Source organism: Sycon ciliatum, chromosome 4 (assembly GCF_964019385.1).
Source record: "Sycon ciliatum chromosome 4, ocSycCili1.1, whole genome shotgun sequence".
Lineage (NCBI taxonomy): Eukaryota > Metazoa > Porifera > Calcarea > Leucosolenida > Sycettidae > Sycon > Sycon ciliatum.
Window position 1 is genome coordinate 39,497,116 of NC_088646.1, and position 24,948 is coordinate 39,522,063.

The 24,948-nt window shown below is 48.9% G+C and overlaps 2 protein-coding genes across 3 annotated transcripts; one reads left to right on the forward strand and one right to left on the reverse strand.

Moving 5' to 3' along the window:
* Positions 1-524: 524 nt before the first annotated feature.
* On the forward strand, positions 525-16,223 carry LOC135816112 (electrogenic sodium bicarbonate cotransporter 1-like). 2 transcript variants are annotated; one of them, XM_065329485.1, is made up of 16 exons: positions 525-928; positions 7,163-7,254; positions 7,582-7,810; positions 8,125-8,249; positions 8,554-8,634; positions 8,903-9,160; positions 9,459-9,533; positions 10,062-10,267; positions 10,517-10,694; positions 11,207-11,533; positions 11,769-12,044; positions 12,446-12,906; positions 13,170-13,242; positions 13,518-13,760; positions 14,239-14,364; positions 14,605-16,223. In XM_065329485.1, the coding sequence occupies exons 1-16, from the start codon at positions 868-870 to the stop codon at positions 14,791-14,793; spliced, it is 3,000 nt and encodes a 999-aa protein (XP_065185557.1). In that variant the 5' UTR covers positions 525-867; the 3' UTR covers positions 14,794-16,223. The 2 variants fall into 2 exon arrangements, with proteins under 2 accessions (XP_065185557.1, XP_065185556.1); XM_065329484.1 differs by lacking the exon at positions 525-928 and adding an exon at positions 4,890-5,328.
* A 3,970-nt stretch (positions 16,224-20,193) lies between these two features.
* On the reverse strand, positions 20,194-23,122 carry LOC135816114 (interferon regulatory factor 2-binding protein 2-like). The gene has a single exon (XM_065329486.1). It carries the CDS (start codon positions 22,559-22,561, stop codon positions 20,660-20,662), a length of 1,902 nt encoding a protein of 633 aa, XP_065185558.1. The 5' UTR covers positions 22,562-23,122; the 3' UTR covers positions 20,194-20,659.
* Between the last annotated feature and the right edge of the window lie 1,826 nt (positions 23,123-24,948).

The following is a 24,948-nucleotide window of genomic DNA, read 5'->3' on the forward strand; positions in this document are numbered from 1 at the left end:
CTCATGTACTATCCGAAGAGTGATGATAGACGGCAGGAGGTTAGCAAGATCGTCGCTTAGTAGGCGACCGCTTCGCACTCGCGGTTAATGCGAGTAAATCCACAGTGGCAAGGGCTGACGGCATTGCTGCTAGTTGCTTGGATAGAGGCCTTCAGTCACGGATGACTATGAGGAACTCATGATATCAGAACCGGCGCACTAGCACGCCAGCTCGATACAAGAATAGCTGAGTGCGGCGTTCCTATCAACTGAAACTGTTACCAACCACTCTATGTCCGTCAGCCTACCGCTCATACTGCTGCAAAGCTGTCTGTCTCCTGCAAGCACTGTCGTCTCCGTTCGCATGGTTGTATGGTGTCTTTATCATGTGTGCATGTGTGTATTGCAGCAGTGTGCAGATATCAGTGAGATCTTCATCATACATATTATCATGACCATCACAAATCTGAACGTGTTGATCACCAGTAGTGCAGTACTCCTAGCAAAACGTAGCATCAGCATCAACTGCTGTACACACTGCACTGCATGCAGTGAGCGGGCAATATCCCACGTGAGCCATCTCTTAGCCGATGTTGCCGCATCAGCATCTCCCACATAGCATGTACAAGGTATTGGCATGGTGAGCAGATAGCAGATCAACCGGCGCCTATTCCCTATGCAGGCGTTGAGAGTCAGAGACGGTGGTATATATTCCCCAGTGTCCGAGCAAGTCCCCACTCGGTCTCAAAACTCGATGGAAGAGTCCATGTGATGTTTTGAGCCTGGGGGAACTGCTCACGCCTGATAGAAAAGCAGGAAGAAAGTGGCAAGCTACGTAGCTCAGCACAGCAGACCTGTTAGCAAGGCATCATCATCATAAGCGCCATAATGGACGGTCAACGCTACGCCACACTGGAAGAAGAGCCAGCCCCGGCATACGATGCACCAGGTAAGTGCAACATGATCTTGGTCCCAGAGTCTACCCTCCCAGAGATGGTGACTTTTACCCTTCGCCACTCGTGCATGGTCGTGTTGGACATACTCTTCTAAGCACTGTGCATATTTGGACTGAACAGGGATGGTTGAAGTTTCGAGTGCCGGGAAAGGATTCACTGGGAATTCCAACCCCATTCAGTATTGTCATCATTTCCCACTACAAATGTCGATGTACTTCGTACAAGCATTGGGCAATAAACAATGAGGCTTGTAAGTTGGACAAGTACTCTAATCCTTAGCTGATGATTATGATGATGGTCGACAAACCACACTGACTATAGGGTGTTACTTATGATTGGTGTGATGCTGCGAGAAGTTTGATTGGCCAAGTGAGGAGACCAAGTCAGTGGCCTAATGTCAAGGCGCCCGCTTCGTGGATGTTCATTCTTATGCTGGGAAGCCTACTGAGGGAAGGGAAATCGAGATGAAATGCGACGTGACGTTGAGAAAGGCCTAAGTTGGGGTGACCCTCGGACTGGCAGGACTGAATACGTTGAGAGCGCCATTCTAAGACGAGCAGTTGGGAGATATTGTTACACGATCCCAAAGCGTTTGCAATCGGTCTTGCCGTAGCGGTTGCACCTCCTCTCCTTTCTGGATCAACGTTTGAGAGTATCGCGCGCGCGCGCACACACACACACACACACACACACACACACACACACACACACACGAGCGCGCTATTCCATATTCCTCAAAATGTGCAGCCTACTTTTCACTCGGGTATGTTCCTTTTTACCACCGAGTTGAGTTACTTTACAATTACATGTAATGTGTATGACATTGTAACACCCTCCATGGTGCACTGATGGGCGAAAATGAGGCAAGTACGGCCGGGAAGATCAGTCGATGCGATCATGGGGTAATGAAGTATTACTCGTGTTGGTGGGGTGAGAGTTGAGATAATTAAATTTGATTGATCGGCGTGTGCAGTAATGGCCCGAGCTTCCTCCAGGTGACCAGCACGATGCATTAGACGCACAGACGATTCAGTAGCCAGGCAAGGTCTGCTGACACGGCACCATAGCACCGTCATGCAGTGAATTACTGGATAGCTATTATCCCTTCATCGTTTTCAGGCGTATACTGTTTCGAACACAGAGCTAGAGATAGGCATCTATTGCACAGTGTAGCTAGTCCTCTCTTCCAGATAACTATCTATGAATATCAAACACTGCTAGCTGCATACGGCTTGAGGCGCGATGATAACGACTTACGTGCCCGAACCATGTTACGAAACCTACCACACGTCGTATCTACATAGGAAGCTCCCTAAGACCCCCGCACCAGCTGACAGTTCTGGTGGCATGCATGGTGAAAACGTGTGGGATCCAATGGAATGGGAATGTTCCAGCTATCCTGTGTGACAGGCCAGGCACGGTGAGGTGCAGTTACTTAGATACGCCATGGTCATACGCCGGTATGCCATGCTGCTGACGACCACAGCCAGCTGGGGCGGTCCTAGACCAAGGGCAACCAGCGCCACACACATAGTCAGCTAGTATGGGTGATTATCTACATGATTGTATAGCTGTGTAGCAACATCCGCTGCGATTTCACCCACTGATGCTGTTACACCTTAGCCTTAGGGTGACTGTGCAAAATTGGTCTTGTGAACAAAACTGAATCCATAATTAGCCACCCCCTCCCCCCCCCCCCCCCCCCGCCCTGAACCACCGAATCAAAAGATGGAGAAGGCTTCCAAAGCCTCTGTCGGCTCACTTCCGGGCAACAACAGGACCTGGATTCCTCACGCCATGCTGCCGTGTATGACTGTCAGCCATCTACTAAGACAGCGAAGGGCACATCGATTATTGATTAGGGGACTATCATTTTGTTCACTTCTTGCACATGGCGTCCAGGATAGCAGGGCGGTTCACCTAGACACGTCACTGGTGCCAATGCTGGCGTCTCTACAAACCTTTCTGTCCGCCTTGTCTGCTAAATCAGTATCCCATTTCAGGGGCGTAGGAAGGTATTTTAGTGTGGTACGGTCAGCCATCTGAAGTACAATTGACTCGTGGGGGAGTGGTGGCTGAGCCGAAAATTTTGGAATTTTAGATCCCAGATCAGTGTATTTTGTTGACTCACGGGTATCTGGGGCAAAAAGTGGTACGGTCAATACCGTAGTGACCGTACCGTGTGCGACGCCCCTGCATTTAGTCCTCCTGCATGTCCATACAGCCCCCTGAGGCCTCATGGATATGTTATAATTATGGCTTTAGATCTGTATCCAACCGTTGCTTGTGGATTTTCACGGCATGATGTGCGCGGATGCCTCGACTTTTATTAGGCTACAAGCCGTGAATGCCTTTTTCCATACGGACGTCCCTCAAATCGATGCCTCCTAAAGTGCTTAGTCGCGTTGTGGCGATCAAGGAGAGCCATGTCTGATGTGGATTACAGACCATCTACCTGGATGGATGGTCTTAGCAGTTTGTGGGTCTAGTATTCGTATTTGGGCAGTATCATTCGGGGCGGGAACTGAAGTGGCGAGGAGGAGGAGTCGTTGTACAGGTGTACACACATAATACATGTACAATCATGTATCATGTTAGCAACGGTTGTACATACAGGTTTGCCTGTTCCTCATTATTAGGCCCCGCGACAGCTTCAGTGCTGATTTGATCGCGTGCATCTGTGGATCCATTCATAGACACTGGACTTTGGAGATGGGATCAGTTCGTTCAGAGTAGCGTAGATCTGATGGATGGCGTTAGTAGGTACAATACCCACCTAGCGCAGGTTCCCCGGCCCGCACGGCTTGCATTGCGGAAGTTTGAAAGTCGCGACATGGACGTTACGTGGCGTGTCAGTGTTTACACGCCGCGCTTATAATACACCAGGTACATACGCTGCCATCAGCCAATTTGGGATGTCTAAGCACGCACGCACGCATACAGCACTTGTCTCTGCATTCTTGAACTCAGGCTGTACACGCCACGTAAGCATAGGGTATGCTAGGGGCGTGCCACTATGCGTCTCCTCCTTGACCTGGATCCTGCATGGCGACATTGGCGTGTGGCGACTGCGACCAAGACTGTGCAGCCAGTACACTGGCTCAGCTAGCTGTAACCGTCCCGAGTGCACTACTGCTACCAAGTACAATTGTACTTGTAGTGAAGCACCGTTAGTGTCGGACTTAGACATAGTATACACAGTGAACTCGCCAGAGCTGTTCGTACGTACGTACACACATCCATGCGTTGGCGGTTGTCAGACAACGATTCTCCGGCTCATTGCACTCTACATGAGCAGCACTCCGATCGCCGCAAACACTATCCTCAGTCGTCTTTCCGATCCGCCTTGCTCTCTGCAACACTGTCAGAGAGCCGCCAAGCCAAACTGAACTATGGAACCACTTGGTATGTTTTGCCACATACTCTCATTGGGATCCAAAGCATCTTCAATATGCTGCCACAAACAGAGGGTTTGGAGCGCACCACTGTCTGGGATACAGTATGACCAACCGTAGACCAGTGAGCTGAGCTGTGTGTGTGTGTGTGTGTGTGTGTGTATGTGTGTGTGTGTCGTGCACCGCTATCCATGTTCATTGTGCCCAAGCTTGCGCGTGTGGCCAACGAAGCATCGCCCGTTCCCTATGGACGCGCGCCATGATATCCACTCCTGTTCGGCTCACCATGCTCATCCATACACTTTGCTTACTGACTTTGGCTGCATAGCCGGTGAACATATCGCCCGGTCGCTTGCAATGTTCCGTGGCCATACTGCAATAGCAGGCACGAGAGAGCATCCTGCGCTGAATATAGGGGAAAGTAGTGACGATGCCGACCGTTAACTTCGGCAATCACCACCTCTTAGCCGTAAGGACGTACGTCTCACACAAATACAGCACCAGTAATACAGGCTTTATGTTGTATACGAGTTGCACTGTAGTAACACTTTCAGTCGTGTCAGGGAGTAGACCGGGGGATGGCATCACTACCGACATAACCAACATCGAAACCAGCTCCGATTGCTTTCCCTGCTCATTCCAAAACAGAAACCGTCTTGCACTTCCCCTACGTCCTTTCGCTATAGGAAGAGAGATAGAGAGAGACGCGTTAGTTTGACAAGTAAATTAGTTGACAGGAGGAGTTGGCAATTTATCACGACTCTGAGCGCAGGCGGAGCAGTAAGCGTGATTAGTCTGTGAGCATACCCTGGGCTGACCTTATCAGTACGGTGCATAGAGAATGAGCAGTGGAGAGGCGGAGACGGCCGAGGAGAAGGAACGCAGTTGGCAGAGTATGCTGACTTGGCGTCGACCAGCGAGTGGACAACGACTCGACACCGACTACATCGAGCTGGCCTCGGAACAACGCGACGACCATTCCGCAGTGAAAGCTGATGGTCAGTCGATCGCAGACGATGTGATTATTCATTGAATATTTGTGCATGTGATAATGGAACTGTCCTGCAGAGACGGTTAGGGTGTAGTGTAGATCTAAACGACCAGCAAAGTTAAGTTGACACTGGAACAAGGAGGCGGAGGCCTTACTGGATATGGTGTTGAGGTTGAAGAACGGATCACACCTCAGTCGGATTATCTTTTGCGTCAAGAATATTCTTCTAACGTTATAAGTCGAAGTTCTATCTACACCTAAAAGAGTAAAGAGTGATCGGCGTGCAATCTGTTGTGCTTAATAGTTAACACCATTGTGACGATGAACATTCGTGGATTGCGAAGGCCTCGAATAATCTACGCGATAACCATGATAACGGCTGAATGTAGTGTCTCGTCATTGCAGTATGTACAGCTAGGTGCACGTCAGCCACAGGAGCTAGGAGAACGATATCGTTGCATCGCAACACGCTGCTTTCAGATCTTCCTGGTGATACTGAGCCTGGGCTTTTTGCGGACGGTCGTCTCCAAATGGCTTGCTAATAGTGCATTCGTGCGGTACCAAATACGCCTCAGGCCAGGCGACTCGTGCGGCACAGCACAGAACGCCGCAAGCTCTCACCAGTACAGTATCAAGCCCCGAAGAGGTCTATTATTTTTAGAATGGAAGGCTCCCGTAGCAATCAGTAAAGGGATCAGTAAAGGAAGTTGATAAGCTCTTCGTCCGTTGTATTTCTGTCGCCTGTCTTGCCTCCGGGTTGTCAAGGTTCTGATGATAGGTAATTTACCTGGACTTCGCTTGTTGGACATGACCAGCCCAGTAAATCCACACTGGGCATCAGTATAGTCTATAGATCTACACCACAGTACATAGTACTCTATACTCACGTGACTCAGTGCCTGGTGTTGCATTCTAATCCGATCTGCCCGTACAGGCGTCGTGTTCGTGTAGATCTAGACACTGCAGCCGCAGTGCAGGGGCTACACTACACTCGGTAGACTACACTACAGTCATTATGACATTGTGTATATGGCTACATTGTACATATCTACGTGTAGACCTACATGGTATTCTTTACATGAAGCTGTCTGCTGTAGTCTACCAGGCAATCTTCAGTCATGGATAGAGTGTGCTACCGGTGCATCCAGGAGAATACTAGCAGGAACTTTGTGGCGAAACGAGCGACGAGTATCCCTTCTGGAGCAGCCGAGCCGACGATCGAATAAAGGGAAGAGGCAGACTGCACTAGACGATGCTTTCTGCAGAGCTCTTGCGACTCATCGAACGTAGATAACGAATGAGCATTCAGCCAGTGCAGACAGTACAAACAGTATAATTATATACCCTAGACCACAGTCAGTGCTAGTGTTCGTATTGTAATAATTATTTTGTAGTCTGCACATTAGAAAGTGCGAAAGGTCACACACGCGCACCACGATCAACAGGATTCGACCACTAGCATAATTATAGCACTCAATCGTCAACATAACAACTAACATACCAAGTCATCATTCACAACGAATATAAATCTATGGGAGTATTGCGAGGTAGGCTATGGGCCTTTGGTCTGGTCACATACTATACATGATTGTACTTTGAAGTAGTCCCTACTCGAGCTGTGAGCCTGTGTGGCTTTGGCCATGAATGGCAACTGACACTACAAGTAGATTTACATGTACAAATGTAGTGATTCTACCTTGCCGGGGTCAAGAGGTCAAATCGAGGTGTGCAAGCAATGGTAGAGATGATGCTGAAAGCATTAATTTTTCTCTGCATCGCAGAGGAACGTCATTGTAATCCGAGTGTGTGTCCGTGCGTGTCATGTTGTTCTATATGTTCAGGGGTGGGCGAAGATGTCGCACCCAACGAGAAGGTACGATGGATCGTGCAGGAGAGCGAGTTGGGACAAGCTGGAGCAGATGGAGACCAGGACGTAAGATTGGGGACTCGAACTCGTTGCATCCTCCAATTGCCAACGACTTGCGTATCCAACGGAGAAAGAATTGTTCAACACAAGACTATAATCATGATACTAGTACAATTGATAGGCACCTGGCGAAGATTGCACCAGTCCGCAATGGACTAGTCTGAGCAGTGGGTGGAGTGTTGTTGGTGTTGATAAATTCTACTTTGTGTATACAACCTGCAGTACATGCAAGCGCGTAGCCATACTGTTCGCTAGGTGTAACTGTCTCTATTAGAGGGCACACCATGATGCTTTAGCGTTGTTGTTCACGTCGCTGTGTCCTCCCCTCCCCAGCTGCTGACTGAAATGCAAGAGTTGCGCCGCAATCCTCATGGCCAGCCCGAATGGAAGGAGACAGGACGATGGGTGAAGTACGAGGAAAGCATCGAGTGGGGTGGTGACAAATGGAGCAAGCCTCACGTCGCCAGCCTGTCTCTGCACTCGCTGTTCGAAGTCAGGAGCTGTCTGCTCAGCTCTGCTGTGGAGTTGGACCTGGATGCCACTGGACTGGAGGAAGTGGCAGGTATGCACCGTGCTGCGCTGTTATGCCTGATCATCAATGACTGGCGAGCTTAGGCCTGCTATAATGTGATTGTCCCTGCGATAGACTGATAATCCATCGGCCATGAATCATATACCTGCTGTGAACATCGCACGATGGAATGTCAAGATTGAAATTATTACTACACTGAGCGTCTATGTGCTATAGTTTGAACTATAACAGACTCCACCACCACCACAAGGAATCTACATCTGACTGCAAGTCATTTCACAATTATGGTACTATTTCAGTGAGTAAGCATGTCCCATTGTCATTTTTCTTGTTCCCTGCTTCAGACAAAGTGGTTGGGTCACTGGTGCAGAAAGGTGACCTGACAGCTGAACGTGCTGATGAGGTCAAGCAGATATTCTTGTCCAAGCACAGCCATCAGTACCAGATTGCCCACCCAGAGGGCAAACAGGTAACCTGCATACCATTGTCACAGTTACAATTATTTTAACTGAAAGTCTTTACTGGATGATCTTATGCCTGATCTTATGCATGGTCTGTCAGTGCATCAATGACATAATGCATTATGTCATTGATGCCTGTCTACTGCTGTGCCAGGATTCCCCCAGGAAACATGATTCTTGTACTTCAGTACAGTCATGCCATGGGATGCTCAAATGGGTTCAAATCAGTGCACAAAACAATTTCGAGTTCAGTGTGCTAAAGTGTACTGTATGTATCTTGCTGTTGCTGCTGCTGCTGTTGTTCTTTACTAGACTGTTGGGCGTCCAGCATGCCTGCGACCCAACCTGAGTCCGGTACATGGCGGGGAAGGTGTCCGGCAAAGAGGCGAAAAGGTAGAAATAATGTAGTTCAGACCGTGTGATCTGTAAACCATTCAACTACAATTGCTGTCGATGCCACTGCTGCTGATGATGAGCACTTGAAAAGTTGTATGCCATCATTATGTATTCATCATGTCCTCATTACATCATCGTGACATGATTCCTTGTTGTGTCTATTGACAATACAAAGTGCAGTAGCATAACTAGACCAATTGGCCTTATCCAGCAGACTATGTAACTCCACTGCTCTGTCTCCTGCCTACTTCTCACTGTTGTATAGGCCGAGATGTCTCATGACCCACGCTTCCTGCGCAAGCTGTCAAAAAAGACGGAGGTTGCCAATGTTCTGATCGGCGATGCTGACTTTCTTGAGCGGCCGATCATGGTCTTTGCAAGACTTCGCACGGCGCAGATCTTCGAAGGTGTCACCGAGGTGCCACTGCCCACGCGCTTTGTCATCTTCTTCCTCGGCACGACAGGCGAGGAAGAGCGTTACCATGAATTGGGACGAGCTATCTCCACAGTCATGGCTGATCCAGTAAGTAATACAGTGTAACAGTGCAGTAAAGGTTGTTGGTGATACGGGTAGTAGAATATTTGTGTCTTGGCATGTGCAATAACACGGGAATGCCAGTTGAGAGATGAAATACACAAGCAACTAGCCCAGTGTGCAGTGTGCAGTGCAGAGTGTAGAGTTACAGATAACTGCTACTCTCCCGTAGAACAAGCCAAACTGCAGCTCTGACCAACGGACCTGTGTATTCCTTGCTGCACGCCATTGGTGTAATGTGTTGAACCCTTCCTTTTCTTTATCTTCACTCCCTGATTCCTTCCAGGTCTTCAAGAAGATTGCCTACTTCAGTCGCTCTCGCGATGACTTGCTTGCTGGCCTGGATGAGTTCCTGGACCAGGTATGTGCTTCATGACTGCTGTCCTGTACATGTATTACTGACCGTATGGCACAGAGAGTACACGGTGTGGGCAACACGGTGTGGGAAAGTTGCTCATGACGCTACTGACAGCGGAGACTCAAATCATGCGGTGTTGTGGTCTGGTTGAAAGCATCTGGCATGTCTAGAATGCAATAGGGTAATGAAAATAACACTCCTTGCCAGAAAGCAGCACAGCTGGTTTCAGATTCAAACTGCGTACATGCTGGCCTTCGGCGAAGGTAGTGCAGTGCAAACAAACTTGCAACGGATGTCAAAAAATGCAATGCGAATTTTCGCCATTAGAGACCCATATGCAGAGTTGCATGCTCTTGGTAAGGGGATCATGGTTACAATGCTCTTGATGACAAAGCATAATTCCTATGTAGCATATACATGGTCACACGATATTGATCACATGACATGATGTCATCTGCTAAGTCATGGCACATAATTGTGCATACATAATATTGATGAGTATGTTGCATGGCTTTGTGTGACTGTGTGTAGGTGGTAGTACTGCCACCCGGTGAATGGGACCCGACCATCAGGATCCCACCGCCGGCCAGTCCCAGAAAACCCGGTGAGCGACTGACCACCAACGCTCAGGCCCCCATGCCGTCCAAGGAGAAGAAATCGGCCGGCGGACATGGCGATACCAGCGGTGGCCCGGAAGAGGAATCACTCCATCATGCCGGATTGAAACGCTCAGGAAGGTTAGTTATACGTGATGCAAGACCTAAAGAGCACAGAGCATACGGTAGCTAGAAATTATCACAAAAAGCCAACATAATTAGTATGCCTCTGTGACATCGTAATATGGAACAATTTGAATTCAGCATGCCGAAATGGGTAACCAGTGTGAGATCACTACCATGGTAGCTAGTCCTGGAATGCTCGACACTGCAGATAGCTGGTGTGTTCGATGAACGTTCTTGTCTTCCCTCTGCATGTGCATCTGTTAGATGGTTTGGTGGTCTGGTTGACGACATCAAGCGCCGTAAACCTCACTTCTGCCCAAGCGACTTCAAGGATGCACTCAACATCCAGTCACTAGCCTCGATCATCTTCATCTACTTTGCCTGCATTGCGCCAGCCATCACGTTTGGTGGCCTGATGGGTGACAAGACTGGATCATACATGGTAAGACCCTGTGCACCGTTGCTAAGCATTCTATCAGCTACTTAATTTACTATGTTGATGGAAATTCATCTCCCGGTGACACATATTCAGCACCTGGTTGACCTTGGCTGCGCAGGAGTACAGGATATGAAATGTCCAGTGAAATGTCCGGGGTTATCAAAGAGCACTTAGATTATTGTGGCCGGTATCAATGCAGTTTGTACATCTCTTTGGAATCTAGTTCTTAGAACTGACACAAATAATAGCACAGTGGGCAGCAGTACCATAAAAGGAAGCGATGAGAGAGAGAGAGAGAGAGAGAGAGAGAGAGAGAGAGAGAGAGAGAGAGAGAGAGAGAGAGAGAGAGAGAGAGAAAGAGAGTGCGTGTGTGTGAGAGATAGATAGATAGATAGGGAGAGACTGAGAGAGAGAGAGAGAGAGAGAGAGAGAGAGGAGGGAGGGACAGAGAGAAGGAAAGGATAGCTATTTTGACATCTGAATGCATCACCATTGTTTTGTTGCATTCCCTGCAGAGCACGATGGAAATGATCTTGGCATCGGCCCTTTGTGGTTGTGTCTACTCATTGACTGCCGGTCAACCTCTGACAATCCTGGGCGCCACTGGACCTATGCTGGTGTTTGAGGAGATTGTCTACTCGTTCAGCGTGGAGAATGACATTGAGTACATGTCGTTCCGCGTCTGGATCGGCCTCTGGACAGCTTTGTACTGCATCATACTGGTGGCAACGGATGCCAGTGCTCTGGTGGGCCTGTTTACTCGCTTCACCGAGGAAACATTCTCAATTCTTATCTCCTTCATCTTCATCTATGAAGCCATCATGAAGATCCACAAGCTTGGGGTAAGTAATTATGTATGCCCACCATATTTTGTTATGCCCATCATATCTTGTTATGCCAGAGGGGGCCGAGACGCACTTTCTGATGTGGAAATAGTTAATAAGGATTGCAATGAGAGTCAGATTCACACAGAACACATGCATTAAAACTCCTCAACACAGCCTTGAAAAGTCAGAAGATGCTGAGCACAGACTGACATGCCGTACCTTCTCTCTTTCATTGTGTGTCTTTCCACAGGAAAAATACCCACCGCTCGAAGGCTTCAAAACTAACTACACCTTGGAGTATAACTGCAGCTGCATGACTGGCAATGAAACGCTGGGTCTCATGCCCTCGGAGCTGACCTACAGTACATGCAGCGAGGACTTCAATGGCACGGCCGTCGGCAAGGGATGCCCACCGCTTGACAAGAGCGGCGACGTCTTCTTCCTGTCGTTCATCGAGTTCCTCGGCACCTTCCTGATCGCCATCATCCTGAAGATGTTCAGGACCATGCCTTTCTTGCCAACCAAGGTATGTGGCACAACTTGACCTTTGATCAGTGTAGTCTGTTACATGTGTCATAGCAATCATGAGGCAGCTGGCTGGATACTATGTGTTATGGGTAGTCTAAAAATCGGTATTAACTTTGTCCATGACTGACGTTCTAGTGTTGATAATGAACTGAAGTTGATCAGATTGACAATACAAGCAGTGTTTGTTTGATTTTTAGCACCTTTGTTGTTCCTGAAGTAAATAGATTCCATTGACAGTTACTATACCCACATCCCCGTGATCCGGCTTATATCTTTCTTTCTTGTCTTCTCACTTGTTCCCATTGCTGGCTAACCAACACCCATTCCATTCATATTGGGTACTGCGGTGAATACAATCGTTAACTCTGCGTGTGTTTGTTGTTGTGTTGTTGTTCTCAGGCACGTGCCATCATTGCTGACTTCGCCGTGATCATTGCTATCATCTGCATGGTCGGCATGGATGTTGCCTACGGTGTCAACACACCCAAGCTGCTCGTGCCGGAGAAGTTCCAGCCGACTCGCCATGAAGACCGCGGCTGGTTCATCAACCCCGTACCAAAGGGCCTGGTCGCCTGGGTGCCGATTGCCGCTGCCCTGCCTGCTCTCCTTGCCGTAATCTTGGTGTTCATGGATCAGCAGATCACCGCTCTCATTGTCAACCGCCGCGAGAACAAACTGAAGAAGGGACCAGGATATCATCTTGATCTGCTGATTGTTGGTCTCCTTGTTGCAGTGTGTTCACTGCTGGGTCTTCCATGGGTAGTGGCGGCCACCGTGCGCTCCATGACACACGTCAACAGCTTGAACATCCTGGACGAGAAGACCGCACCAGGCGAGAAGCCAAAGTTCTTGGGAGTACGGTAAGTCCTCAGACTGTTAACTAATCTAAAGTAGCTACTCGTAGGCTGTTGTGTACTGTTCTAGGCAAGGACTGATTATTTTCTTTTATTCTTATCCACACAATAAGGGGTGGGGTATAAACTATATACCAATCAAGGGATCATTTAGACTCCGTTCACAGCAGGTCTGTATTACCTTTGCATGCCGGCATATCTCTCAATGTGTGAGCATCCTGACTAGACTGTTTGTGTGTTGCCCACTGTGTGCTTGTCGCGTGTTGCAGAGAACAACGTGTCACCAACTTCATGGTGTTCTTGCTTCATGGACTCTCAGTCTTGATGACACCGATCCTCAAGGTGAGACAAGTTACTGATCGCCATACCCCCTGCCCCAGGATAATACACCCTGCCCGGAAACATGTCCCAGGACAAGGGTTGATTATCCCAGGGCTTCCCCGTAACTTCAGACAGTAGTACTCTATGTCCAATGAGGCACTTGTGATGCCAGTTTGAATGTGCCTATCGGCTTTGTCACATGTACTGCACTCCTTTCACGTGTTCGATAAGAGCATTCCACATCCATGCCAGTCTTGTCAAATACAGTGTTATCTGTACCTCTGCGTGCACTGTAGCTTGTCCCGTTGCCGATTCTCTACGGTCTCTTCCTGTTCATGGGAGTGTCGTCACTGAAGGGTGTCCAGTTCTGGGAGCGTGTACAGCTTCTCTTCATCCCTCCCAAGCACATGCCCGACTCATACTACGTCCGGCACGTTCCCAACCATCGCATGCATCTCTTCACCATTTGCCAGCTGGTGTCCTTCGCCATCCTGTGCGTCGTGAAGCAGACCGCGGCCAAGCTCGTCTTCCCGATTGCTGTGAGTATTCTATGCACTGCACAGAGTCTCTACCACACGTTTATCACATCAGCTGACAGCAGCTAGGGTAGCCATGTTGGTTCCCGCTCGGGTCGAGCCCCGCAGGAATGGGTCACATGATATTGGCCGTGCTAATCCACTGACCATGTGCCGTGCATGACTTTCCACACAAATACTCTTTACAATACAAACATGATGAATATGTGAAACAGCTCTATTGCTGTTAGTAGACCTATAGTGCTATATGGCTATTATTATACTACTCACTCCACAGCACTATATTCAAGCTGTACAATCTCATGAACAGTGGTAGGAACAAGATCAGGACGTCACGTTCTCCTGTCACTTTGGTGCCATGCGGTGGCGGCGGTTACGTGCGGTATGCAGAGCAAATCCTGAAAGCACACTGTCACTGGTCTGTGAGTCAAACACATCTGATTGCTGAGTGTTCGTCCATCTTGTGTTGCTCCCGTGACAGGTGCTGGCACTTGTTGTCGTGCGCTACTTCCTCAAGTACGTCTTCACACCGCAGGAGCTGAGGATTCTGGACGATGAAATGCCCGAGCTGACCAAGCGCAAGAAGGAGGATGGAGAGGATGTTGAGGTGAGTCAAAACGGACAACTAAGTCACCTCTTGAATTTGTATTCTGTATGGCCATGACCGTTTTCTGGACTTGCCTTGGTCGGGTGTGTGTTTTGAGATATTAAATCAACAAGTTGACACATTTATAGGGCATGAACAGAAAGAAACATTTTGGTTGGCACCATTGGATGTTTTCCAAACCATCTAAATATTCTTTTCATGTCTTTCTACATGATGTGTGTCTGTAACTGCATGGTACAGGCTGCTCCGTATGACGAGAAGAACTACTTGAGACCCACGGCCGTTGGAGACCAGGCCGTTGCTGAGCGATTCCGCCCACTCAACATCACCACAGCGATTGACGGCAGCTACCCGATGCAGTACGCAAAACGCCGCATGTCCGGCTGCTCCACTGGTGGTCTCCTTCCACATGTTGAGAACAGCGTCTAAGCGTGCCGCTGCACACTGCGGGTGACCGCTTCTTTACCCTCTTCATTTACTCTGTACTACTGATCGATACGATATCTGAGCGTACGAGCTATTTGTAATCTTACAGCAGACAATACTCTTACGAACTCTTCTGTCCGAAGTCCCGTCTCGTCTAAACCGTGTCTGTTATTTTCTGTAAGTGGAGGCCTCTCCTTTTTCCACACACACCATCATTTTGAACCCAGCACATTCACCAAACAAAGTAACGATTATCAATGGAGCAGTATCCTCTTATGAGGCAATGCATGCAAGGGTGTTGACCGTAACATGCTGTCAGCATATTGGGCTTTCTGTGCTTCTGTCTTGAACATAATATCCGATCCAGACCACTTCTTGTTCTGTCAAGCTCCCATGTGTGTAGTCTCTCTCCAGCTCTCCTGTCTGCTCGTCCCATGTTTCAGTTATCTGGTTTTGATATGCACCGTTCTCGCAGTTTATATTCTCCGGTATTTTGACGATGGTAGAATTGACATGCTGTGAGTTCATGTATTACAAAACCAGTCTATTTCAATGTACTCTAGCCTAGACTTTAAAGCTCAACATGATCAGGATCATGCTTCATAATAATATAATGTATGCTGTACAGTGCCTCAACACAAGACCTGTTTGACTACTTGCAGTCAGACTCAACCTCACTGCACTCATTCATTAGCACTCGGATACCCAATAACCCGTGGTGCTGGTTTGCCTTGCTGTTTGTATAAACATTGTAGACCAGAGTGATGGCCCCGCACCGTGGTCATTTGCCTTTTGTAGCAGATCTCCGGTGGAGCCTGCCCTCTGCTCGGCTCTTCCAATCTCACAATCATCTCCTTTTCTCACCTGATCACTTGTTTCTTGCTGACTCCCTCGTTTTCTCTCTCTCTCTCTCTCTCTCTCTCTCTCTCTCTCTCTCTCTCTCTCTCTCTCTCTCTCTCTCTCTCTCTCTCTCTCTCTCTTTCTTTCTTTCTTCCGAAGTTCTTCTTCTTCTTCTTTCTGGCTGCCTGTAGTCTGTCTGTCTACCTCCGTTTCTCTGTCTCCCGGTCCGTCTTGTCTCTCCTTTTATCTGTCTGTTTCTCTCTCTCTCTCGTCGCTGTTTCTCTCCAACTTTCTATTTCCATCCTTCTCCTATCCATCTTCGTCTTCTCTTCCCAGTTATGCCCTTTTCATGGTATGTTCTCATACCTGTTCTTCATTCTCTCTCTTGTCATCTCTATGACTACTCTTCGCCCCTCTAATCTGTCAAAGTTTCCTTTTTCTTCCATGCCTTCCTTCTCTGCTTCTCCTCTTTCAACTCACAGTTTGGCATGGATCACCGCTCTTTACTTATCAGTCTCGTTCATGCATGCCAATATTAGTACCCATAATAATTATTTAATGCAGAAATGCAAGGTTTCAGGATATGAAAATTATATCAATGGTGGTGTGCTGTTGAATGGTTGAAGGTGTGCAGAACCATGATACATGACTGTGCAATGTAAACATGTGCTGTAGATCTACATGATCAGTGATGATTGTACATGCTAGGAGTAGATCTGCTGTACATACTACAGTAGCAGCAGACCTACTAGAATGCTCCATATCCATGATATCCCCCGTGTAGGAATCCTAAGTCACTTGAGTAGCAACAACTGCCGAATTGGCGATCCCTAGTGGATTATTGTCTTCTACTACTATGTACATTGCACAGGTGCAGGCGTGTACATGTTATAATGCACGCACGCACAAAAGGGAGTACATGCAATAAGGACCTTGGTTGGTTGGACTACTCGGAACTCGGGACACAGGAAACAGTTACAACTACTATTTCTTATGTCCCTTACAACCTAGCTGGCAAAGGATGCCACCGGACTACATTGTAGGACTGTGGATCATGCCTGCATAGAAATGGTGTAGTCTTGTGTATCATGGCTGGCAAGGCATGGCATGGCTAGATTGGCATGGCATGGCTGGCATCTACCGTTGTCGTTGATGCCTGCTCCGTGTTTAGGACAGAACCAGGGAGTCGTATAACTAAAAGGGCTTTTGCGACTCCGGGCCCTGGACAGAACAATAGGCATAGTGTGTGTGCAGACGCCACGAGCACACTCTATCGCAATACCCTTCACTGACACAGTCTACGGCTGATCTCCACTGCGATACATACATGACGATCAGCCGGGTCGTTCAGACCTCAGCTTCATCGTGTGATTAGGCGTGATAACGAGTCCTTGCGACAACTTCAACTGCTTGCCAATAGTACTAAGCCGCGGCCAGGACAAACGCTGGCTCTTCTGGACTACGGCGTCCAGTAATGAGAAAGGAGTGACACTTGTCCAATGTCCAATGAGTTGGGGACGTCATTAACGATGCCACAGATGACGATCTGCGGCAAGACGAAAACTTTCAAAAACCGTGGAGTGTGACAAGTGCATCGCAGGTGTGGGGGCACTTGCTTGGCCCTGGCCTCCTCGACCACCCCAAGGCCCACCAAGAAGAACACTTTATTAGCGATGCTCGGACCATATTCATACATTCCAAGGACCAGTGAAACAAACAACAACTATTCTCATTTCGAGGGCGGAATAACAACGCTCTGTAACACTCACTTTGCCTCCTCTATCACTCACTAACACCCACAGCGACACCTTTCGTGATTAATTTTTTTTCATCATTGTACTAGAGATATGGACCAGGGGCAATTATCCAATCGCCAATACTCTTGCAAGCACGCCTTCTTGTTTTGCCAATACGCTCTGGCTACAATTATTTGGTCACATATCGCCATGTGTTAACGCTCAGTACATCTAAATGGAGCAATTAGTTGATCACACTTTGGCCTTTGCGATGTACTAGAACGCCGGCGGAGAGTGGAATATTAATTGCGCGGAGAGCCGACCACCAGGCAACTAACTACCTGTGCTAACTGCAGTACGCGCATACGAGCATTAAACATGACATTGTATTCTTGGCCATGATCCAACACCCCGCTAGCAGGAGCAATCCACAATGTCACACTATCTCACCAGCCGCGTAGCAGAACGAAATAACTTGGTGTTGGTGTTGGAGACACGCCTGCTACCTCACCACTTCATCAGCGAACGAAGATTGCAAGGAGGACCTCCGACCAGTTTACGGTTGCCCGGTGAACCAACCGTCCGTGCTATCAGCTTGTAAAACTAAGTGTGTCAGTGCAGTGGCATGTGATGCGGCACTCCATGAACAGACACGACTACTGTAAGTATTAGTTGTTGGGATCAAGTCATGGATTATGTACCCTTGGTAGAAGCGAAGCCGAAGGGAAGTGCAATACTACATGTACATGTGCTGAGCCAGGGGCAACACAAAGGTAAAGACTAAAAGAGAGAACGAAAAAATCTACAGGTCTGGTGAGAGCAGCTGGGTAGCAAAAGAGTATGTGATAATGCCACGAGAACCTCCCCATATCATATGGAAATACAGATCGTGGCAACACGTCTTCTTTCTCTCCATTGTTCCTTTAGTGTTTCTATATTTCTCCTCCCTTCTCATTGGCTAAGCGGCGTATTAGCAAGAGTATGGGAGTTTTAAAATGTACTCTCGGTATTTGTAGTATTCCCCCCCGTCTGTGAGTGTGGTGCGCTGGTATGGCAGCTCTCTTGCACGGAGACCTCAGATCTCTCGGCACAGGTTCCATGCTAATACCCACGAGTACACGCCCTCGGTCTGTCTGTCTTCCTTTCTTTGTCGCGTCCAGTCGTCTCTCGGTTCTATCTGGTGCTGTACTCTTAGTCTTAGTGACGCGGTTCTCTCAGGAGGCGCAATCGAATCGTTGACACACGATGCAGATGACCAGTTTCCAGACGTGTACGTCATGCACTGTGTCTGTGTGTCTGTAGCTTCGAAGTACATGATTGTACTGTCATGCAGATGTGTGCATAAACAGTATAAAACACTAAAGATTGGTGTATGAATGAAACAGATAATAACATTCACAGCGCCGCTCTAAATAATGGAGTTTCTGATGTTCCCAACAACTGTCGGGGAACATCAGATATAAGGCGAAACCTCAAAGTCCTTTCGCCGCTGGAAAGTCAATGTGCCCACACGTACCTCACTGTGACTTGACAGCAGACAGAGCGGAGAGTTACACTATTCGTCGCCTGAGGCGGTGTGGATGCTCATAAGGCAGTGCACTAGCAAGGCTCCTGCCAGTACGGAATCTGAGTCCTGCCATCTTGATTGTATTTGCACGGTGCATGTAGACAGCCTGTTAGTACCGTCTTCACTACATGTATTACTACTACTAGTATTGTACAAGTGGTCAGCTGCCGAGACACGTGTCTGTTGGGTCATGCCCACTTCAACTTTCAAGGCCTGTGTCCACCCGCTCCGTTACACACCAGGTGAAAGGTAGCAATGATTGTGTTTGGCCCCATGCCTGAAAGCATCAGTTCTGTTGTTGACGCCATACACAAACCTTGTTCGTATGTAGGCTTGTGACTGCACAGGAAAGACGTTCTTGTTGAGCTATTTAGACTTAGAAGTTACCTGTATCCTTGCAATAGTTCGCTGTGTAAAATCTTTCCGTCATCGCAACCACCAACAATACAGTCGTGTGTCCTATCGTTCAACAGCTTCAAGCTTACCATTACCAGTAACCAGGACGGCACTCACCGCGGAGCCAGGCAAGCTGACATATCCAGGACCACCACCGCGGCATGGACGTGCGGCCTGCATCAGCGCATGCATGTGGAGACTTCTACCGATTTCAAGTGAACCCCGGCCCAGTACGTTGCCACTCTCCAGACTTGAAATGCAGTCAGAGAAGGAACTACACTCAAATGCCTCCTATCCGGACGCCTCAGATACGGGCACGTCTCTCTACCGGCCACCTTCAGCTTGAGCTCCATAGCACAAATGCTTCGAATTTGGGAGTTTTGAACTTTTTCCGTATGTGGAAGTGCTTATTTTTCATTGCCAACCTATGTAATTCACACACTTTTATCAATCGGTTCCTTTTGTATCCTGAACACATGCAATACGTTCAAAATAAACTTCTTCACAAATGATACGATACATAGTAGCTGAGTTATCCTGAGATACGGACAAATCTGAGATACGGACAGTGCCCGGTCCCAAGGTGCCCGGATAAGAGACGTCCGAGTGTACAGGACATAATGACGATGCACACTAGTACAGGCCAGATACATGTAGGCACAACCAAGTGTATAAGCCTCCGGCTGGACTTTGTATACTGTGGATTTGGACCAATGGACTCTATACAGGGGATGGACATCATTATACATGTAGGGGCTGGACGCCGCTCTACTGAGTCCAACATAATTATACTATTGGTACAACTCAGTGCCCATTGGAACAGTTTGCTTTGCCAGGCTTCTACATACAGTCACAGTGGCACAATGAAGATGGAAACTGGTAGACATCAACTGCATCATACACATGCCTGTGAATAGTGCATGCTCAGCCATCTCAAGTCTTTGAATTAAGAAACATATTCACGAACAATTGGAGTAGAAGTCACGACCAAACCTCTAATGCCAACTGACAACAGTAGCGAACTTGTAGTATAAGTGATAAATTTCTTCTTCATCCCATTAGCAGGAAAACTCAAAAATGTTTATTGATTACGGTGATCGAGTCTCATCGTATTTCACAAATAGAACGAATTTCTCAGGTTGCGCAGGAAGAGATCATTGCACACGTTTCCTGCTACTACGGATAACATAGAGTTCTATTACAGTAATACTAGTGTGGAAGAAAGGTCAAATTTGTGACGAACTAGAAGGTCTTTGCTACGGTCCTATCATCAACACGTCAACATCTCACCCAAAGTTCCAGGCTTTGAGAAAGGTCTTTGATAATCCTATTACTGCATGATGGCCGGGGTTTCGCTGAGCTGTATGGCTTTGCGGATGCTCTCGATCTCGTTTGGCAGGAACACCCATGGCACATTACTGGTCGGGTGCAGGCATCGCTGCTTACTGGGGCACGAGACAGCACCTGGGTCACTCCATTCGATATGCATGTAGGTACAGAACAGGCAGTAGCGATGACGCTCAACGGAAGGACATTGTACATACTGGACAGATTTGAGACCACAGCCGCAGTGATTGCATGATTTCTGCGGCGCCGACGCAGAGTCACCACTGGCTGCCGGTGTAGGCGGGGTCTGGGTCTGAGGTTTGGAAGAGGTCTTAGGCGATGATGACGATGACGCGACAGACACAGAGTCACCCGTAGTCGTAGTCTCGGCAGTCGATGATGCACCTTGCGCTGCTGTTGGTGTTGCTGCTGACGCACTTCCTGAGGAATTTGTAGCTTTGTTGGAGTCTACATCAGTCCTTGTTCCAGTGCCCCCATCAGGTGTTCCTGCACTGTTGCTAGAGCTGCTGGCAGTGTCCGCCTTTGCAGTAGATGTGCTGCCGTCTAATGAAGATGATGAGGGCGTCTTTCCATCATTAGCCTTATCACTATTGGCTGCTGTCGCCGCTGGTGTTGCTACTGCTAGTGTTGCTGCTGCTGCTACTGCTGCTGCTGCAGCTGCCACTGCTGTGGAACTAGCACCGTTACTGCTGTTGCTATTGGTTACACTAGCATTGCTGCTATCCTTAGTTAGCGCCGAGCTGGTTGCCATGGAAGTGGTGGCGGCTGAGGCGGTAGAATCCCCAGCAGCGCTAGATTTATCTGACACTGTTGCAGTCCTGTCCCCAGGCTTGTCCTTGGATTTGGCTGTTGCTGCTGCTGGTGACGCTGGTACCGTCAGGACGTTGTCGGTGGCAGTCAGATCGAATGCACGTTGCTTTGACGCCGGCGATTTGGGTATGCCACCACGATCGAGGCGCTTGGCGGCTGCTGCCGGACTTGGTTCGGACATTCGTCGCGGTGGCACGCTACCGGGTCGGGATGGTGACATGGTGGCGTAGGGATTAAACACCGGCGATTCCTCAGGACCACTTCGCTTCATGGCTCTCCAGCCGCCGTAGTACGTGAACGCGCTGTCGTGCCCCGCTATGTAGCCACCGTACGGGTTCTGCCGCAAGTAGTCCGGAGCAACCAGCGGGTTGTAGGAGCCGTAGCCCGCGGTCGTGTCCATTACTCGAAGGCCGCCATTCCCGTAGGAATTGACGCGCCCGCTCCAATCCGGTGAGTAGGGTGTCATGGGTGATGGGAAATCGTCAAAGCCTGGTCCTGGTCCTGAGCTATCTGCCCTGGCTGCAGTCGGCATAGCGGGATTGTTCATGACATTGCCACCAGCTGAAGTACTCCCAACAATGCTAGTAGTAGGTAAACCTGTACTCGATATGCATGTGCCAGGTAGTTCAGCTGCCCCCATGAAGTCCACAGCATCCGTGCTCTGCGGTGTGGCCGGCTCGAAGCGCGGCCCCGCTGCCCCGACGCTGGGATGCGTTCGATGATTGCTGGAATCCACCTGCGGCAGTGCGGTGCACGTACTGTCCAGCTGTGTGCCCGTCGAAAGGCACTGCGTTACGGTAGGGTCGCCAGCGATCGCTGTGCTGGGTCCGCCGCCGCATGTCGTCACTGGTCCCGCGCTGCTCGTCACCCCCAGCGGTGTACTTCCGCCCTCCAGCTCACGCAGACGCCTGGATTCGTGGATGGCATCCTCGACGCGATCCAGACCTTCGTAGTTCACACAGCCACGGCACACGGGCTGAGAGAAATCATTCAAAATGGTCCAGGACGATTTGGGCAGGTCGCACAGGAAGCATTTCTGTCTCCTGGCCATCCGGCTTGATGCGCTGGCGGACATGGTAGAGACCTTCGCCTGACGAATTCAAAACAGAATTATTATTACGATTTTGCAGAAGTCAACAGGAATATTCCTGGACGCTCAGCGTAGAATTTGCGAGCACTACGTTCTGCCCATCAGCTGCTGTCAAACTCTCATATTGCGAAACTAGATAAAAACAGAATGATGATGAACTGAACACCATACACCGCCACTGAACTGGAAGCATCAAGTCAGGGCGCGGAAGGTCCCAATCCAATGTCTCCCTAACTTGTTATTAGCTAAGCTAAAATGTGAGAGCTAAACAGGCAAAGCGCATCAGGTACTGTTTTCCCAAGTCAAACAACTTGGGCGACGAGACGTAGCGCTGGAGCCGAAGTGGCAGCAGCCAAGCAAGCTGTGAACTAAGGCTGGATGATCGACTGTCAGCGGGGAAATATTCATCTCCAGTCTAGTCAGGAACGCACTCGGCCCCGTCGTCTGTGCAACCCTAAGTCCGGCTGCTGCTGCGGCAGCTGCCTGTACGCTGCCCGTCATTGCGTCAACATGCTCAAGGCGCACGGCCGGCTCAGCTGGTCCGTTCTAGGAAAGGCAGTGCGGAACATGTCACTTGTCAGCGGGCTAAAGATCAGCTGATAACTGTCTTGTAGTAATCTGCAGCGATGGTGCGCGCAGCGTGCGACGTGACTGCGACTTCGCCTGCCCACAATAATGGGCCACAGACTCAGTATCCAGCACCAGCGACTAGAGACAGACAAGGACTAGCAGTATAGCCTATAGGTGGATAGAGTGAGGCTCAACTACGAATACTATACATTCTGAGATTTGGAGGAGAGGCGGAGGAGTGCAGCCGACCTTGCAAAGACGTTCAAGTAAGCAGCCTAGCTAGCTGTCAGGCAAGGCCGGTGCGAAGAGTCTAACTGTAAGACCTAGCGTACCCATGCGTACCCATAACTACTCGACAGGTACGGTGTGTTTATAGAGTTGAGTCTAGTTCATAGCAAGAGGAGACGTCATCTCGCTTGTCAGTCTACAACCACACGAACAGTGCCAAGCTGCGAAAATGCGATCAAGCGTCAAGATCATAGAGCTAGGCGTCCGCACCGCCATCATGACATCTCCAGACTATGCGTGGACGTGTTGGCACCAGCCATTGTCTAGCGCATAGTCCTAGTCTATAGTATCCAGGCCAGGTGTGTGTGTCTGTGTGAGATATTTTCCTTGGTGAATCGCTATGGTCCGTATGGATAGGGAAGTGTGACTGGATGACAGTGATACAGTGTGACCCAGCCAATAGTCAGTACAACCATTGACAGTGCAGACAATGCACACAATCAGTTGGTCATGTGCAGGTGAAGTATCAAACACAACCTCTCTCACGCCACGGTACTGTGCTCTCACTACTACTAGTCTACTGACAGTACTGTGTTGTACTTCAAGTACCCGTATTAAGACTGTGCAGGCATTACATATGCGCAACAAAGTCCTGTTCTGGAGTTTTTGTCGGCCCAGCACTATGCAGATACATGTACTAGTACTGTAGTAGCCACAATAGTCGACGTTGCCTTCTGCCTTCATACGACTGTCAGTCCCAATACGTGCAGTTGCCAATTCCACCTGGTGCTCCACTGCCCTGCATTGTATGTGTGGTGAAAACACACAGTACAAGATGACTGAACGGTATACTAGTACTTCAGTACTTATACATACATGTAAGTCTGGGGAATGAGAAAGAGAGAAAGTCCGAAGAAAAATTACTCACTGTCACCATCATTCAGGACTGGAATCGAGGTTAAGACCTTCGCTAAAAGCCAGTGATGCCCCTATGGAGTATGGTGTAAACAAGTAGTCGCCCTCCGACTGAGCCGCGACTGTTCAACATTTTCTTCAAACTTCGAAACTCACACTTCCTGTGAAACTACACAGGCTGGTGGGACGCAGTCCTCACGATACTACCCACACACCTCCTTACGCAAAAACTACATCATGTAGTACTTCAACTTACTTGGGGAGCAAGTCAGGGGAAATGAAAAGGGAAAAGTCCGAAGACAAAATGCCTCATACAGCCACACTGCAGCAGTTTCAACCATCTTCTGTCTCGCCTGCGGAGCTCAGAGTCACTGGCCAAACTGATTGCAATGTCTAAATTGTAAGCAATATTTTGTTCAACCTGCTCCAAGCATCAGCAGTCAGAGTGCTACCGTGTGTAAGCCATGTCACTTGTCAGTAACTGCAAGAGGCAAGGAGTGTCCATGTAGATATCAGCCACTGTCTACACAGACAACATTTCAGGCGGCCGTCTTCATTAGGGGCCAGTATTTTTCAGACATACGTGTACTTTCTAGCAGTGCAGGAGTACATGTACTCCGAGTAGAGAGTTAGGACACGATCAGCACGTGTAGTTCAGT

Coding starts and splice junctions, on each gene's coding strand:
- LOC135816112 (XM_065329484.1), top strand. CDS start 5,172: ATGAGCAGTGGAGAGGCGGAGACGGCCGAGGAGAAGGAACGCAGTTGG. Junction 9,534..10,061: donor TGGATGAGTTCCTGGACCAG/GTATGTGCTTCA, acceptor GACTGTGTGTAG/GTGGTAGTACTGCCACCCGG. Junction 12,045..12,445: donor TGCCTTTCTTGCCAACCAAG/GTATGTGGCACA, acceptor TGTTGTTCTCAG/GCACGTGCCATCATTGCTGA.
- LOC135816114 (XM_065329486.1), bottom strand. CDS start 22,561: ATGTCCGCCAGCGCATCAAGCCGGATGGCCAGGAGACAGAAATGCTTC.